The following is a 14451-nucleotide window of genomic DNA, read 5'->3' as shown; positions in this document are numbered from 1 at the left end:
ACATCTAATGCTGCACAAGTAACTGCGTTGGACATCGAAACAAAATTGTCATTTATGGGTCAAGGTACCAGTCAAGATGATGTGTAAAAATCAAATTTTTGGGCCAAATAGTTTTTGTGAAATCGAATGATAAAGTATGTCAAAGCAGTCGAAACACCATATATCTGCATAGGCGAGCAGTGCAGTGATGACAAAATCGCGCACAGCGCGGAATGCGGGGAGTGCATCTCTGTAGCAGCTAAAGGGTTAATGCGGCCGTGGTGACTTTACTTCATAAACTGCGCGCTCCCCCCTAAACGTAAGTTTGCGAACTATACTATGGCGCTGCTTCTCTTGGCGCGTACAGCTGGCAACGCAGCAATCTCCCGCGTCTGGGCGGGCATGAGCGAATCGCCAAGATAAAAGAATTGAACTATAGACTGCGATTAATTAATATTGAAAACAGACATTTCGGCTTTTTACTGGACACTCCCTAGGTTTTGAAAAATAAAAACGAGGTCAGTCTATGATAGTCATATTTTCAGTGCCATCCCAGGGAAAGATAATCTAAAAACAACCTTTTCATTAACATAATATGGGGTCCAAAGTTAATAAGGTTAGATATTAGCGTTCTTGTGTTTTCATGCTATACCTTGGGCACCAGTCATGGGCGATGCGGCGGACGAGTGGTTAGGGCAGTACACTACCAAATTGTTGGCCTGTGTGCGATTCTCAGTCGTGGTAGTTAAAAAATTCGACAATTTAGGGGTGTCTGGTAATATTATGATCGGAATATTTTGCTTTGCTCTTTCCGAAGTGTAACTTCGGGAGGTGTGATTAATAAGCACATATAATATAATGTATTGACCATTATTTTTGGTACATAGTACAAAATTACACCTGAAGCATATTATTGTGTAATAATAGCTGATCGTCTGTTCGTGAGCATTTTCGCAATCAGGGGGTGAAACTTGTCACAGAAACAGGCGACACACGGATATTTCTCGTACCAAGCGCAACACACGAACAAAATCTCGCGTATTGACATGTTGTCTGGTACACTGGTCGTCCAAAACCTATCTGATTCATGTTGCTAAAACAGCTCTGTTACCAAGTTGGATGCGAACCAAGTGTAATTTCATATTTTGAAAGACAGGCGTGGACAACTAGTTATGGAACAACGCATCTATTTTAATTGGGCGGGCGCTATCTTGTAATTATGTTCTGTTGTGATCTCGCACGATTCTGAAATCGTGTAGTGAAATTCTTTACTTGTAGGAAAAAGTAAAATCAGACTGTTGATAAAGAGAAGTATATTTCGGTGGCATCACTTCCACGGTGCAGGTCGGTTGAGAATCATCTGCAAAAGCCCTACTAGAAAGCCATATAGCACGATGAAAAAACTGTCAATATATTGTATATACTTACTTGATTATTAATCACACCTCCCGACCTTTTACTTACAGGGAATACATTTCTTTCCTTTTTATCAGAATATTATCAGAATATTATCAGATACACCGAAAAAAATATCGAATGGAAAAGGCCACTGTCAGGAATCGAACGTGGACCATAGGTTTGGTAGTCAAATACAAAGACCGCTCGACTGCCGACCTTGCTCTCGCATAGATTGAATGACTGGTGCCAAAGCTACAGCATGAAAACACAAACGTTAATAACTCCAACATTATTGACGTTGGACCCAACATTACACCAATAAAAAAATGATTTTAGGCGATCTTTCAGTATATAGCACTAAAATAAAATTTTCCGTCATCAGGTTTGGCTTAGATTTTTCAGAAACTAGGAAGTGTCCAGCAAAAAGCCGAAACACGACCCTCTCTATTTTCAACATTGAACGTCATTGCAAAACATGATCAAAATCGGTGATCCTTACGTCACACCCTCCCCTTTACAGTTAAAAATATCTGAATATACACCGGTGAGTCAAATGTAAATTTATATACTTCGTAGGTGTAATGTGTACGCCAAAAGAGTAAAACGTTAGTTTTGTCTGAAACAGCTTTATTTCAGAGCTATACAATAGAACAGGAATCACAAATGCAACACACACATCCTCATTTCTTCTCAGAAAGCAACAACACGAAGCGACCCGAAATTAAACTTAACAGCGCACTGTGCAACTCGGGACGTGTTCAAAATGATGACCATGTAGATGAAGCCAGTGACATGCCAGACTTCTTACCAGTTTCGAAGTGTTACAGGGTCTATTCATCTCATACTGCGTAACTGCAAAGCTTTTTCGATTTGCTTTAGTTGTACTAAATACCAAACTGCAACGCCATACACGAGCTGTTTAAGTCCCCAAAGCAACTGGTCCTGCATGACCTGTCCACTGATTAGGGTACGCAAATTAGAGATACTCTTCCCTCCCGACTGAAACGTGCGGGGACACTATCGACAAAGCATCATCGATCATTATGCAGGTGAACACGACATGCCAAAAACCTGTACTGGTCCACGATGTAATGCATACCATGAATGGCTCGGAAGTAAAGCACTTTCATCCAAAATTTTAACGTTTATTTCGATTCATACATTACACCCACAAAGAGTGTAGAGTTACTTTTGAATCACCCTGTGTAATAGACGGCGCAAAAGATCCCTCAGCTGGCAGCACTGTTGCCAGTTTTCAATTGCGAAGCACTAACAGCTGCAGGCGGAAACAGTTGTCAGCCAGAGTTGAGACAACTCTGAGGCGTTAAGATAGATACATACAAAATCGCGGTACATGGTTGTGGTAGACGCTCGCGCTCTCTCTCTCTCTCTCTCTCTCTCTCTCTCTCTCTCTCTCTCTTGCCGACTGTACTACAGTTAAGTCAGGTTAACACGCGCAACAAGTGTCGCCAGAGCTTGTGGCATACTGCAGTTGCAATGCATGCACGTGTGAACTCCGTTTTTAGTGGCGCAGCTAAAGAGACTCAACTTTTGTCATACCACAAAGTTCAGCTTGATTGTACTTCACTTTCTTCCACCACTGTTTACTGGTGGCAGTATTTCGAAAGCGAGCATTCTGTCGTTTCCGTGGAGCGCCACATTAGTTGCTTGTGTGAACCCGCCTATGCTGTAAAAGTCATGTCATTGTCAGTTAAAGTTGATCCGGTGCCTTCATACTGAAACTAAACTTTCAGCTACCGGTATACAGCCGACAAGCTTTGATCTTCGATGCTGGTACATGGACGTGATCTTGCTTGGAGGATAACGCAGGAAAAATTCACGTTGCTTTGGGAAAGCAACAGGGAATGACAGTAAAGACGGCAATGGGAAGCACATGCCAATAGCCAACTGGCCGCCTTTCATTTGCTATATCGTACGGTAAAGTTGTCAGAAGAAATATCAGGGCAAAACATACTATCACGCCTGCACGACATGTAACCATCGGAACTGGACTAATTAATATAAGGAATTATCCCCCACTAAAAATGACAACTGTTTTACAGCCTCCTCCTCCTCCTCCCCCCCCCCCCCCCCGTAGCTTCAGTCATTGTTCTTTGAGTAAACAGTTCAAAAATTCGTACCCTGTAGTTTATCTAATGTGACACACAGCTCATCTGGATATGTAGTTTTCAGGCTTTGTGTAAGTACGTACATGAGTTTTTTTTTTTTTATACCACTGTAATCTGTTAACCTGCATCTTCAACTTTGCCCGCATTTGTACTGGATACTATCAGTTCCAGTTCTTATAAATTCTCATTAAAACTGACCCTCCTTAAGATATTTGCTGGCATACCGATAGAGAGCGCCTATACGATAGTTTGTTTAGGGGGGAGGGGGGGGAGGTGGTAAGCTGGTAGACCTGGGAATGGGTATTTTTATATTTTGCAAGACGAATGGTGACTCATAGTTAAGCATAAAAATACTTCCAGTTCCGACCTGCAAAATATGGACTTTTAAATCATTTCACGGAAAGAATTTTGTTTTTCCTTTCCCTGAGAGCTAGAGGAGGAGGAGATGAGTGAAGGGAGGGAAGCTTCTTTCCTCCTAGCTGCTGTGTATGGGTGCCCTTAATCGTATGGTGGGAGTTGGATGTGAATGGGTTTCTCACCATGTATTAGCCCTAGGAGACTCCCCATCTGCTTTGAACCATGTACCTGCCCAATCCACATACTTTGCCATATATTTTCTCAGACCTGGTATTAGTATTGCCTTAAATGTGTTGATTTTTTACTGCTTCTGTGTCCCTACATCATCAGGATGTGCCCCTGGCGTCCTGTACTGTCTCCACTGAACCACTGCTGACCTGAAGGACTGGTGACCTTGCTGTTAATTTCTGCACCCATTACATTATTTGGACATAATGCAACATTTTCTGTGTAATTTTGTTTATATTTAAAAGAATAACCTACTTTGTATAGTGATATTGTTTGAACAGTTTTGTTTGGAAAATCCAAAATGTAACTTGTAAGACTAGAAGTAAGTTAAGACTTTTCCTTAATCATTATTGTCTTCTCTTAAAATAATGTGGCAGTATCAATACAAATAAGATGTTAAACTATTGTTGGTAAATGTCCATCCACTTTTAATATTGTCCACTTTATTTTTGCTCTTTATAGACATGAAAAACTGACAAATTTCCTGACACCTTCCTTTTCAGGGAGGGGAATGATCCAGAAGATTATAGCAGATTAACTTACAAGAAATTGTTGGAAGAAGTTTGCCGTTTTGCTAATGTGCTTAAATCCCATGGTGTTACCAAAGGTGACAGAGTTGCTATCTATATGCCAATGGTGCTAGAAGTTGTAATCACAATGCTGGCTTGTGCACGTATTGGAGCTGTACATTCCATTGTGGTAGGTGAATTTAGTGGTGCAACACAGTTGTGAAAATGTTCTATGTTAGAAGCATCCGATGTTAGATGTGTAGCTGAAATTTTGGACATGACTGATAATCTTAGATAATATTTTTTGGCTGTTTTAAAGTATCATAATTAAAATAATCATTAACAAGCTGACAGTTATTTTTCAGCTGTTCAAAATTTGAGAAAAAGCAAAATCAATGACTCTGTACAATCTTACGTAAGAACATGCACGCAACTTAACCTAATTACCACTACAGTCAAGCTCTAAGTATTTATTTTTTAGTTCAGTATGCTCTTACACATATCAAAAACTCTTACATGAAGTACTCCTCTTTTATAACAAATATCTTGTGTTAAAATTTTTCCTCTGTCATTTAGTAATTCACAAGGTTTTCATTCTCTTTTGTCTATTTAATGTTAGCTGGTCACTCTTGTGCATTATAACTTTTGTTTTCTGCAATAATTCTCCACTTTTAACATTACACTTGCCTCAGATGAGTATATTAAATAATAAAGCATTCTTTCTGTAGATTATATTAGCTTATTTTATTAACATTTGTCATGCTTCCTAACTACCAAAACTTGCTGCTCAGAGACTGCAAGATGTCACCTGATAATATTTGGGAACATGAATCATTCTCACTAAACTTTTTCATTGTGGAAGCACTGATTAAATAACTTTAAATCCAGTTTATTTACATGGGGTGATGGCTTGACTTAGCCTACACCAGATAAATTTAACAGAAATTAGCTCTGTTTAGCAGTAACATTTCTAGAAAAATCAGTGTGAGTAGATTAACATTGTCAATATTATACTTCATAGAAGATCCCTGCAATGGTTACTTCTGTCCATTAATGTGAAATTTCACTTCTTCCATATCCTCTGAAACACTCCATAATGGAGTGTGTGAAACATATTTACTAACTGATCTCTCCCAGGTTAATTCATGTTTTGAGGAACACGAGTGTCAGTAGTTTCCTAAAAATTTGTTGTGGGGTTATAGAGCTAGAAAAATGCTGAATGGGTTGCTTGATATATTTACCAGTACAATGTCTGAATTATATTTACACTGCTGAGCAGAGTTGTTACACATACTCCTTATTAACTGGTGCGACACACTGCTAAAAACTCAAATAATGGTCATTAGAGATAATACCTGCTTCTGTCATAATTTTGCATTGGATTTGAAAAAGCCTGACAAGTAGAAATTCTTAATTGAGTTAAGACTGTGCTTAAGTTGTAAATTATGTATCTTTCATTGCAAGACTAGCTTCATAGGCTTATTAGTCAGTCATAGGTGCCTCCCATTGTAATGAGGGGAGGAAATAATACAAAATGGTAGAAAAATTCTAACATACAGGGTGACAATTATTGAACTATATGAAGAAAGAGTAGAGTAGTTAAAAACTGTGGTGCGCACACTCTTTATTCAAAATTTAAGTATCACTACAGATACTAAGATTTAGGTTATGGAAAGTTTTCACCTCGGCAAAGGTTTTGGGGTTATTGCTGTACACTTTTTTTTTAATATAGTCTCTCGCAAAGGAGTCCCACATGTTCAGATCCGGAGAATGTGGCAACGAATTGAGGTCCATGCCATTTGTCCCTGGGTACCCCAGAGCCAGAATGTAACCCCCAAAGGGCTCCTACAAAACATCTCTCCCACTCCATCTCTCACGAAATACATCTTGTCACTTGGGATAACTGGGATGAAATAGTCTTCTAAAACATTCATGTACTGTTTGATAGTCACCGTGCCATCAAGGAATATCACACTGATTATACTGTGACTGGACATTGCACACCGCACAGTCACTTGTCGAGTGTGAAGAGACTTCTCGATCATGAAATATGGAGTTTAACTCACTGAAATACACCAGTTTTGTTTATTGATGAACCCATCTAAATGAAGTGGGCTTCATTGCTAAACCAAACCATATTCATATCGGTCCTGTTCAGTTTTGTGGACAATAGTGTTGGCAAAACACCACCACTGTTCTATGGCCCTGGGGCTCAATATCTGATGATGGGATCGAATTTTGTATGGGAAGAGATGGTCTTCAGTTTGTTGCAGTATCTCCCAGTTGATTCCTATCTTCTGTGCAGCTCATCTGATCAATTTCCTGGGGCTGATCGGAAACACAGCGTGTGTCTTCTCAATGTTGTCAGGCATTTTCACCCTTTTCAGATGACTGATACTGGCAACAAGGTCATGACGAACACTACCTGTTCTCTCGAACTTGCAAATCCAATTTCTGATTGTTAGCACACTTGTACCAGTTGTCTTCAGCCGTAACATGATTGTAAACTTCCTTTGACCCACAGCAGGACAATTACTGCACACATAGTAGGCCTTCACAAGTGCTATATGCTCAGGCACCCTGTACCATGACATTTTCATGTGCAACTGGCTGACAACAACAAGGTGCATGCGCATACTAATTCATATCATGCCTCGTGGCCAACCCTGCAGTTCAAACATCCTAATGCAAACCATTTAGAAGGTAGTGGGGAAAAGCTAAAATTGACACTAAAAATAATTTTCATGGGTGTATGGCAGGTGGGCCTGTCAAAACGGATCAAACTGACTGCTATTCAGCACATGGGAGTGTATCAGAAATGGAAAGGAAAGAGACATGAACAAAATTGACAGGAAATAAATAAATGAGCAAGTGCACTTAGTGTCAATACAGCAAAAGGGGTGCGTTTCTTGCCAAAAAAAAAGGAACTAAATGGCAAAACCTTATGGCTTGCCAGCTGGGTGTTGTGTGGCAGGTGACCAGTGTAAGAATAAATACACAAGAAGAGAGGGAAAACTGCAGGCATTCGAAAGAAACATAGGCAGTTTGGACTGTCAGCTTACATGTACATAACAACGGGAGAAAAATGGGGATGGAACCAAGAAAGAATGAAATAAATAAAATGTTAATACATGCTAGATGCAATGTGATGTGTAAGTATTGTGTGTACAAAAAATTACATTAAGTAATAAGTGGACAAATATATGAAAGTTTAATGCAAAATAAGACGTAAGGCAGTAATATGGGTAAGACAGAAGAGGGATTATATACAGTGTACAACACACTTGTCTGTATGGCCTATGCGGCCACTAGTTCTCTCTCTTGCACACAGGCTACCTATGTTAATAAACATCAAAGCTGGATTTTTTTCCTTCCACACTGTCATATATCTTTCTTGAAAAATACAGGATGGAATGTAACAATATCAACAGAAAACTGTGTTAGACATTGTACATTTCCTCCCTTGTTGTCCTCTTACTGCCTTATTTAATTTGTACATGTTGCATTAAACTTATTTATATTTGTCCACTTCTGTCACTTAAATTACGTGTGAAGACAACTTAATTTGTCTGACATGTATTAACATTTTCTTTTAATGATATTTTCCTTGGCTCCAACTCCCATTTATCTGCTTATGTAAATTTAATTCGATGGTACAATTGACCCTGATTTCTACTACATTCCTGCAGTTTTGCCTGTCACCTGGACTGCTGAACCTAGCTGGTAAGCTGTTGGGGTGCACAATTTAACTACCTTTGTTGGCAAGGCAGACGCCATGTTCACTGTACTGACTCCTTCGTGCACTTGCTCATGTTTTCTTTTTGAATTTATTCATGTCCCTTCCACTTATCATTTGCTACATTCCCATGTGTTGCATAGACTTTAGTACCATCTCTTGTGATTGATTAGCCCACCTGCCATATGCCCATGAGTCTCTAAATTATGAAGTAATGTTATTAATTGTAGCATTTATCTGTGCTGGAGTGCGTGCGCAATTTTGTAACATTTCCTCCTCTCCTCTCCTCTCCTCCATATCAGATTTTGTGCATTGGGAAGTGGCTGGTGCTTATATCACTGGGCACAGCACTAGTAACACTATGTAAAAAATGAAGAAAGGGATCGGTATGGTTCACTGGTTCTCAAGTATGCACAACAATAAACTTAAATTGACTAAACAATAGTTACAGAATTTTTAAGTTTTTCTCTGTAAGTGTCGGGTAATACCCTTTACATTGGACACTTATAACAAACACATCACATTATCCCCAAAATACTTATGTATTGCAAATTTTTGTCACTACAGAGTAAAGCAAGTCTCTCAGTAGCAAAAAAACTTGAAAAGTTAATAGATTTCTCATGTGAAAATTAGATTTTAAGTATAGTAACCTCTGCTTAAAATTTTTTTTTTTTTTTTTTTTTTTTTTCCAGTTTGCTGGTTTCTCTGCTGATTCTCTGGCAGAGAGGATGCTTGATTCAAAGTGCAAATTACTTGTTACTGCAGATGGAGCATGGCGAGGAGAGAAATTGTTGCACCTTAAAGAAATCTGTGATAATGGTTAGTTCGTTGTATTCAGTTGAGTAAAACATATTACTGTTGCTGACAGTGTACTAACCCAATTCCTTTATTCGTAGCTATGGAAAGGAGCAAGAAATTAGGACATGAAGTGGAAACCTGCATAGTTGTCAGACACTTGCCAAGGTTAAGTGCCTCACAGTGTCAGAATGGTTGTGAAAAAGCTAATTTCTCACCAGAAAAAAGGAAAGCATATGATGAAAAGGTAAGTACCAAGTAATGAATACAAAAATAAGATAATCTACTTTCTAAAAACTTGAAGAAGAATTGTAGCTGGATAAATGTATTGTGGACCACTGGAAATTTGACAATATCTCTCATGGGTGAAATTAGGGTACCAGAATTTTTTAGGTACTTTTCTCACTGTACAGAAAATCAAAAATCTCTTAGCTACTAGGCACTTGAAAAGAAAAGTTTGGTTTCCACTAAGGGAAAAAACATAGATGCAGTGAAGTTTTGTTGTGAAAATAAGCAAATTGTTAGAGAGGAGTAATAAGGTTTCAGGAATCTTGTGTGGCCTCACAAAGGGTTCAGATTCTGTAAAATATGCATTGCTTATTTACATACTTAACAAGTATGACATCAGTAACAGTGCACTAAAACGGTTTAAATTCCATTTATGGAATGAAAAACAAGAGTTGTTAATTTAAATGAATAATAATTATTCTAACTGAAATATGTCTATCCTACAAACTCCACAGATGCTCCAGTGTCAATTCTGCTCTGTGTGAATGATATGCTGTTAAATATCAGCGCTCCATCACTTCTGTTTGCAGGCAACACATCTGCACTAGTTGAAAATCAAAGTACAGAAAGTTCTGAACTGTTTTTTAGACCCTCAGTAGCTTTATAACTTGAGTTTAGCTAAACAGGTTGATTCTAAATATATCACACAATTATGTGATGCTGTTCAAAACCAAACATTCAAAATGTGAACAAATTAAGATCATTCATAACAACTAAAAATAAATTGACATAAATTGTTAGCATTAAAAGTAGGATAAAAATCAGAGCTGGTGGCCATAGACAGAGTACATAGTGGAGATAAGCATTTGTAACAAAATATATGGACACTTGAAAAGTAGCATACAGAAATTTCAATCTATAACTTTTGTAGGGGGTTGGGTCATCACAGATAACATAATGTGTATAGCAACAGCACAGAAAAATCATTCAGAATATGTACACTCTAAATTAGAAAGAACCATGATGCTCATTATTTAGAGAACTAGAGAGATTAACTCCCCCATCCCCTATATATTTGTAATTTATTTTTTCCATACAGAGCAGCAGGAATTATTTAATGGAAATCATTTTCTTTATACATAGGTACATGAAATGAAATTTTGCTTCTCCCTTACTACCTCTAACTGTATGCCTAGGCTTCTTAATGCATGGTAATGAAAATTTAAAAAAGTTAATACAGATGAAGTCAACTTCAATGAAAGGAAAACTGTATCACTAATACTGAAATGCTCTAGTCCTCAGTAGATTAATTCATGATATATATGTTAACTTGAGGCAGGACAGAACATGTTGCATATCTAAGTACAGTATAGCTCTTAATAAAACTATTAGTTTCATGTTATATTATTTGTTAGTATTGTTGTAACTATAATGGAGGTTTCTGAAGTATCTCCTTTACACAAACCAAATGTACATCATGAGATGAGGAAATCACAATTCAGATATCTTCAGAACTTCTTGATATCTGCATCAAGAAACATTCAATTACTCTGTTCTGTTAATGTCTAGTAAATGTAAAACTCATTTCTTTTGTATAAGTGCTAAGCAATTAGGAAATGAGTGGTTACCTTGTAATTACATGGTTAAACCAGATTTGAGCAGTCTTTCAGCATGAATAAACATTTTATATCTAATCAAAATTTTATAGGATGTGTTCGGAGAATCATGGTCATCACTTGCACGTGGGTTTTCCTTAGCATTTTGTTGCCGTAGGAAGAAACAAAAGAATCTGCACAATGACAAAGAGACAAAGGTGAAAATACTGAATGTGTAAAAGCTTGGTTGTGGTGTCTGTGCATACTGTTAAAGGAAAGTGGAAGACTGTTTTGGTCTTTTTTTGTCGTGTGTGTGTGTGTGTGTGTGTGTGTGTGTGTGTGTGTGTGTGTGTGTGTGTGTGTGTGTGTGTGTAACTTGACAGATATCACCAAAATACCATGTAACAAATGGGTTTTAGCACTCCTTCCTCCCCCCTCCATACCCTAATTTAAATGTAGATAAAATACTAGCATAGGAACCTCAAAGAACTGAAAAAAATGGTGACTCTAATCTTACATGTAGTGGTGGATTTATTGCAGTTGAATTAACAGTAGTTAATTTTCAGTGTGTAAGTTGGTGGTGGTCTAAAATAAATTCTCACAAATTGTCCAAATCATCATGTGTAAAATTTAGGGAAAATGTACCATATTTGGACAAAATTTAATAACTCTGCAATAGACTTTTTTTCCATGCCCAAATTGGAGCATACACACATCATAAGCCTGTTGCTGATAGATATGATTTGTTATGTAAAAGTTATGCAGCTTAAGACTGATGTTCACTTCTGGATAGAATGTAAACTCAGCAGACTTATTACTGGGAAATTGTGCTGCCTAAATGCAATTTTTGTTGGATTGTTCTTGTCCAGTTGCTTTTCTATTACCTCACATTCTATTTTACTCAATAGGACAAAAGGAATTAGTCATTTTAACTTAGTTTTTCTAGTGAGGATTCATGATTTTCTTCTCTGCCTACCTTACAAAAATAACACCTCATGTACATCTGTAACTAGTGAAACTGTAGACTTTCTCCTACTTCCAAATTCCTGCAACTTGAATACTCTCATTCATCGTTTGTTGAAGTCCAGGTAGTTTCATTAATATTACAGAATTTGCTTTACTGTTCAGCATAGTAATGTGCATTTAGTCTTCTGTGATTATCTGAATGTTTACTGTTGCCTTTGTACCTTGTTAGTACTGCAGTTTCGTATTGTTTCATATTTTCTTTAATTTATGAGTTGTTGCACAAACTATGATATTATACAAATAACCTGATTTCCCTGGTGTCTTCACCATGGGACATGTCTGATTAAGACTAGTTAAGTACTTAATTATTGTGAAATTTGAATATCTGCAGGCAGTCTGTGAGTTTCTTCTGACCTTAGTGGCGAATTTAACTTTTATAAGTGTGTCACTAACTGGAACTCTTTCTTTTTTGCACAAGAAGTTGTGCAGAGAAATAAGTAAAATGTATTCAGTACTGTACAGTAAACAAATTGGAAGAACTACCAGGACAATAGAACACAGCTGTAATCCATCCTTCACACAAAATAGACACAAATCAAAGCCAGACACCTGTTCAAAAATTAACATGGTCTACATAGAATAAGTGTATCAAAAACTGAACTAAAACATTACAAGATGGTAATTGAACCAGAGATGACATAAGTGAAACTTTTTTCAAAGTCCCTCAGAAAACATAATTGATAAAATCCTAAAATTGGAGAGAACAATAGCTAGAACATGGATAAATAAGAAATGTCAGAAAGATGAGCAGTGGTGAATAGTGCCAAATGAACTGGTGTACAGTGAACTGGAAGCCATTACAAATACTACATGGAAGAAAAGGGTATTTCTTTCTCTGAGGATTCAAGAAACCAGATCACCAAGAAAAATTGTAGAAGCTTTGGAACATGAAGCAACAAGTAAGATAGATGAAGGAACTTGGAGAGTGTGTAAGAGAGCTAGAACTGAATAGTTTGAAAAACAAAACAGAAAATATAAAGGAAGTGAAAAGCATAAAAAATACAACCGAAAACAAATGACGTATAATGAAATTATTTGGACGGAAGGAAGGAAGGAAGGAAGGAAGGAAGGAAGGAAGGAAGGAAGGAAGGAAGGAAGGAAGGAAGGAAGGAAGGAAGGAAGGAAGGAAGGAAGGAAGGAAGGAAGGAAGGAAAAATTGAAGAAAATGACCAGCAAATGACAGAACTGGTCCAGGAGGATGATGCAGGTGGCAGTTTTAATAAAAATTAATAGTAGTGTTTTGTAAATTTGTACCAAAGTACAAAATGTCCTAATAACAGTTAAGATACTTATGAATGGGGAGGATTACACAGCCACCAGGAATATCCCTACCATGACTAAAGGCAACTGAGGAGTAATTAAGTTTCTTAAAACCCTGCAACTTGAAAATATGTCTTACAAAAACATTGGTGTAAGGGGAGTTAATCGTGGATAAGACAAACTATAATTTCTTTAACATTGAATTAAGGGAAACAAATGTAGTAGTCAAACTTGAAAAACAAAACTATGACATTGATTACAGAATGTGTTGTTTGAGAAAAAGGCTATAAAATTTATAATTTTCTTTAACAGACATACGTTAAACTCAAAATTTTGTCATACATACATTAGTTTAAAAAAGTTAGAAAGGGGTGCACATGTATAAAATGTTAATTAGAAATGCCATACATAGTCGAAGTAAAATTCCAAGCTTAATCATATTGTGTGCTGTGCATTGAAATATGCTCACTATTCTTATTTACTTAAATTTGGCATATTTCGTGACAGTACCTTTTCCGTGAAATGTTTACAAGATGATATTTGTCTTGGCTTCAGTTGTCTAGTGGAAGTATGATTCCACAATGCAGTTTTGTCGGCTGCCCATTGTTCCACCGTCAACACACACAAAGAGTTCACTACCGACTGACTACAGTCAAAGACGACTCCAGCATTGAAGACAGTTTACACAACACACAAGCAACATTCGAATGTTCAGTCTCATGTGATCTACTGCCAGCCACTAGACATTTCAATGAGCCAGTGTCTTAATCTTGATGGCCCCCCTCCACAACCATAACCATGGTACATGAGACAGAGGGTGTCCCACCTGAGAGACATTGGAATGACCAATTGTGACAGTGTGCATTCTGTGAACAACTAGTGATCCATAACCAAAAGAAACTTGATTCCATATAGAAACATATGAAACATATAGTCAATAAAAAATATTGAAAGCCTCTTTCTCCATTTGAGAAGAATTATTCTGTGCCACCCTGAGCATCTGAGGCGAAGGCAGTCTTGCCTGCTCTGAGTTATTGGTATTGTGATGGGCCTGTATGGTCACCAGGCCATACTGAGATCCATCTGTAGCCCCAAATTTTCAACTTGACTGATATGTGGCCAGACATGGGGCCAAACACTTCTCTATAGAGTGCTTGTTCACAAATTGGTGTCCAAATTAGCTACGCACTTTTCTTGAGCAACACAGTTAT

The 14451-nt window shown here is 37.5% G+C and overlaps 1 protein-coding gene across 2 annotated transcripts in view; it reads left to right on the top strand.

Annotated features, from left to right (window-relative positions):
• Nucleotides 1-14451, top strand: part of LOC126187387 (acetyl-coenzyme A synthetase) — a 44077-nt gene that overhangs the window by 14315 nt on the left and 15311 nt on the right. Inside the window, exons 2-5 of one of the 2 annotated variants that reach the window (XM_049928438.1) lie at nt 4595-4790; nt 9029-9155; nt 9233-9378; nt 11068-11172. In XM_049928438.1, coding sequence (XP_049784395.1) covers nt 4595-4790; nt 9029-9155; nt 9233-9378; nt 11068-11172 — 574 coding nt within the window. The remainder of the gene's footprint in view (nt 1-4594; nt 4791-9028; nt 9156-9232; nt 9379-11067; nt 11173-14451) is intronic. The other variant, XM_049928439.1, reaches the window with a different exon arrangement.

This window comes from Schistocerca cancellata, chromosome 5 (genome assembly GCF_023864275.1).
Source record: "Schistocerca cancellata isolate TAMUIC-IGC-003103 chromosome 5, iqSchCanc2.1, whole genome shotgun sequence".
In the NCBI taxonomy this organism is placed as follows: Eukaryota; Metazoa; Arthropoda; class Insecta; order Orthoptera; family Acrididae; genus Schistocerca; species Schistocerca cancellata.
Note: the sequence above shows the minus strand (reverse complement) of the source record. Positions and strands in the feature narration are given on the sequence as shown.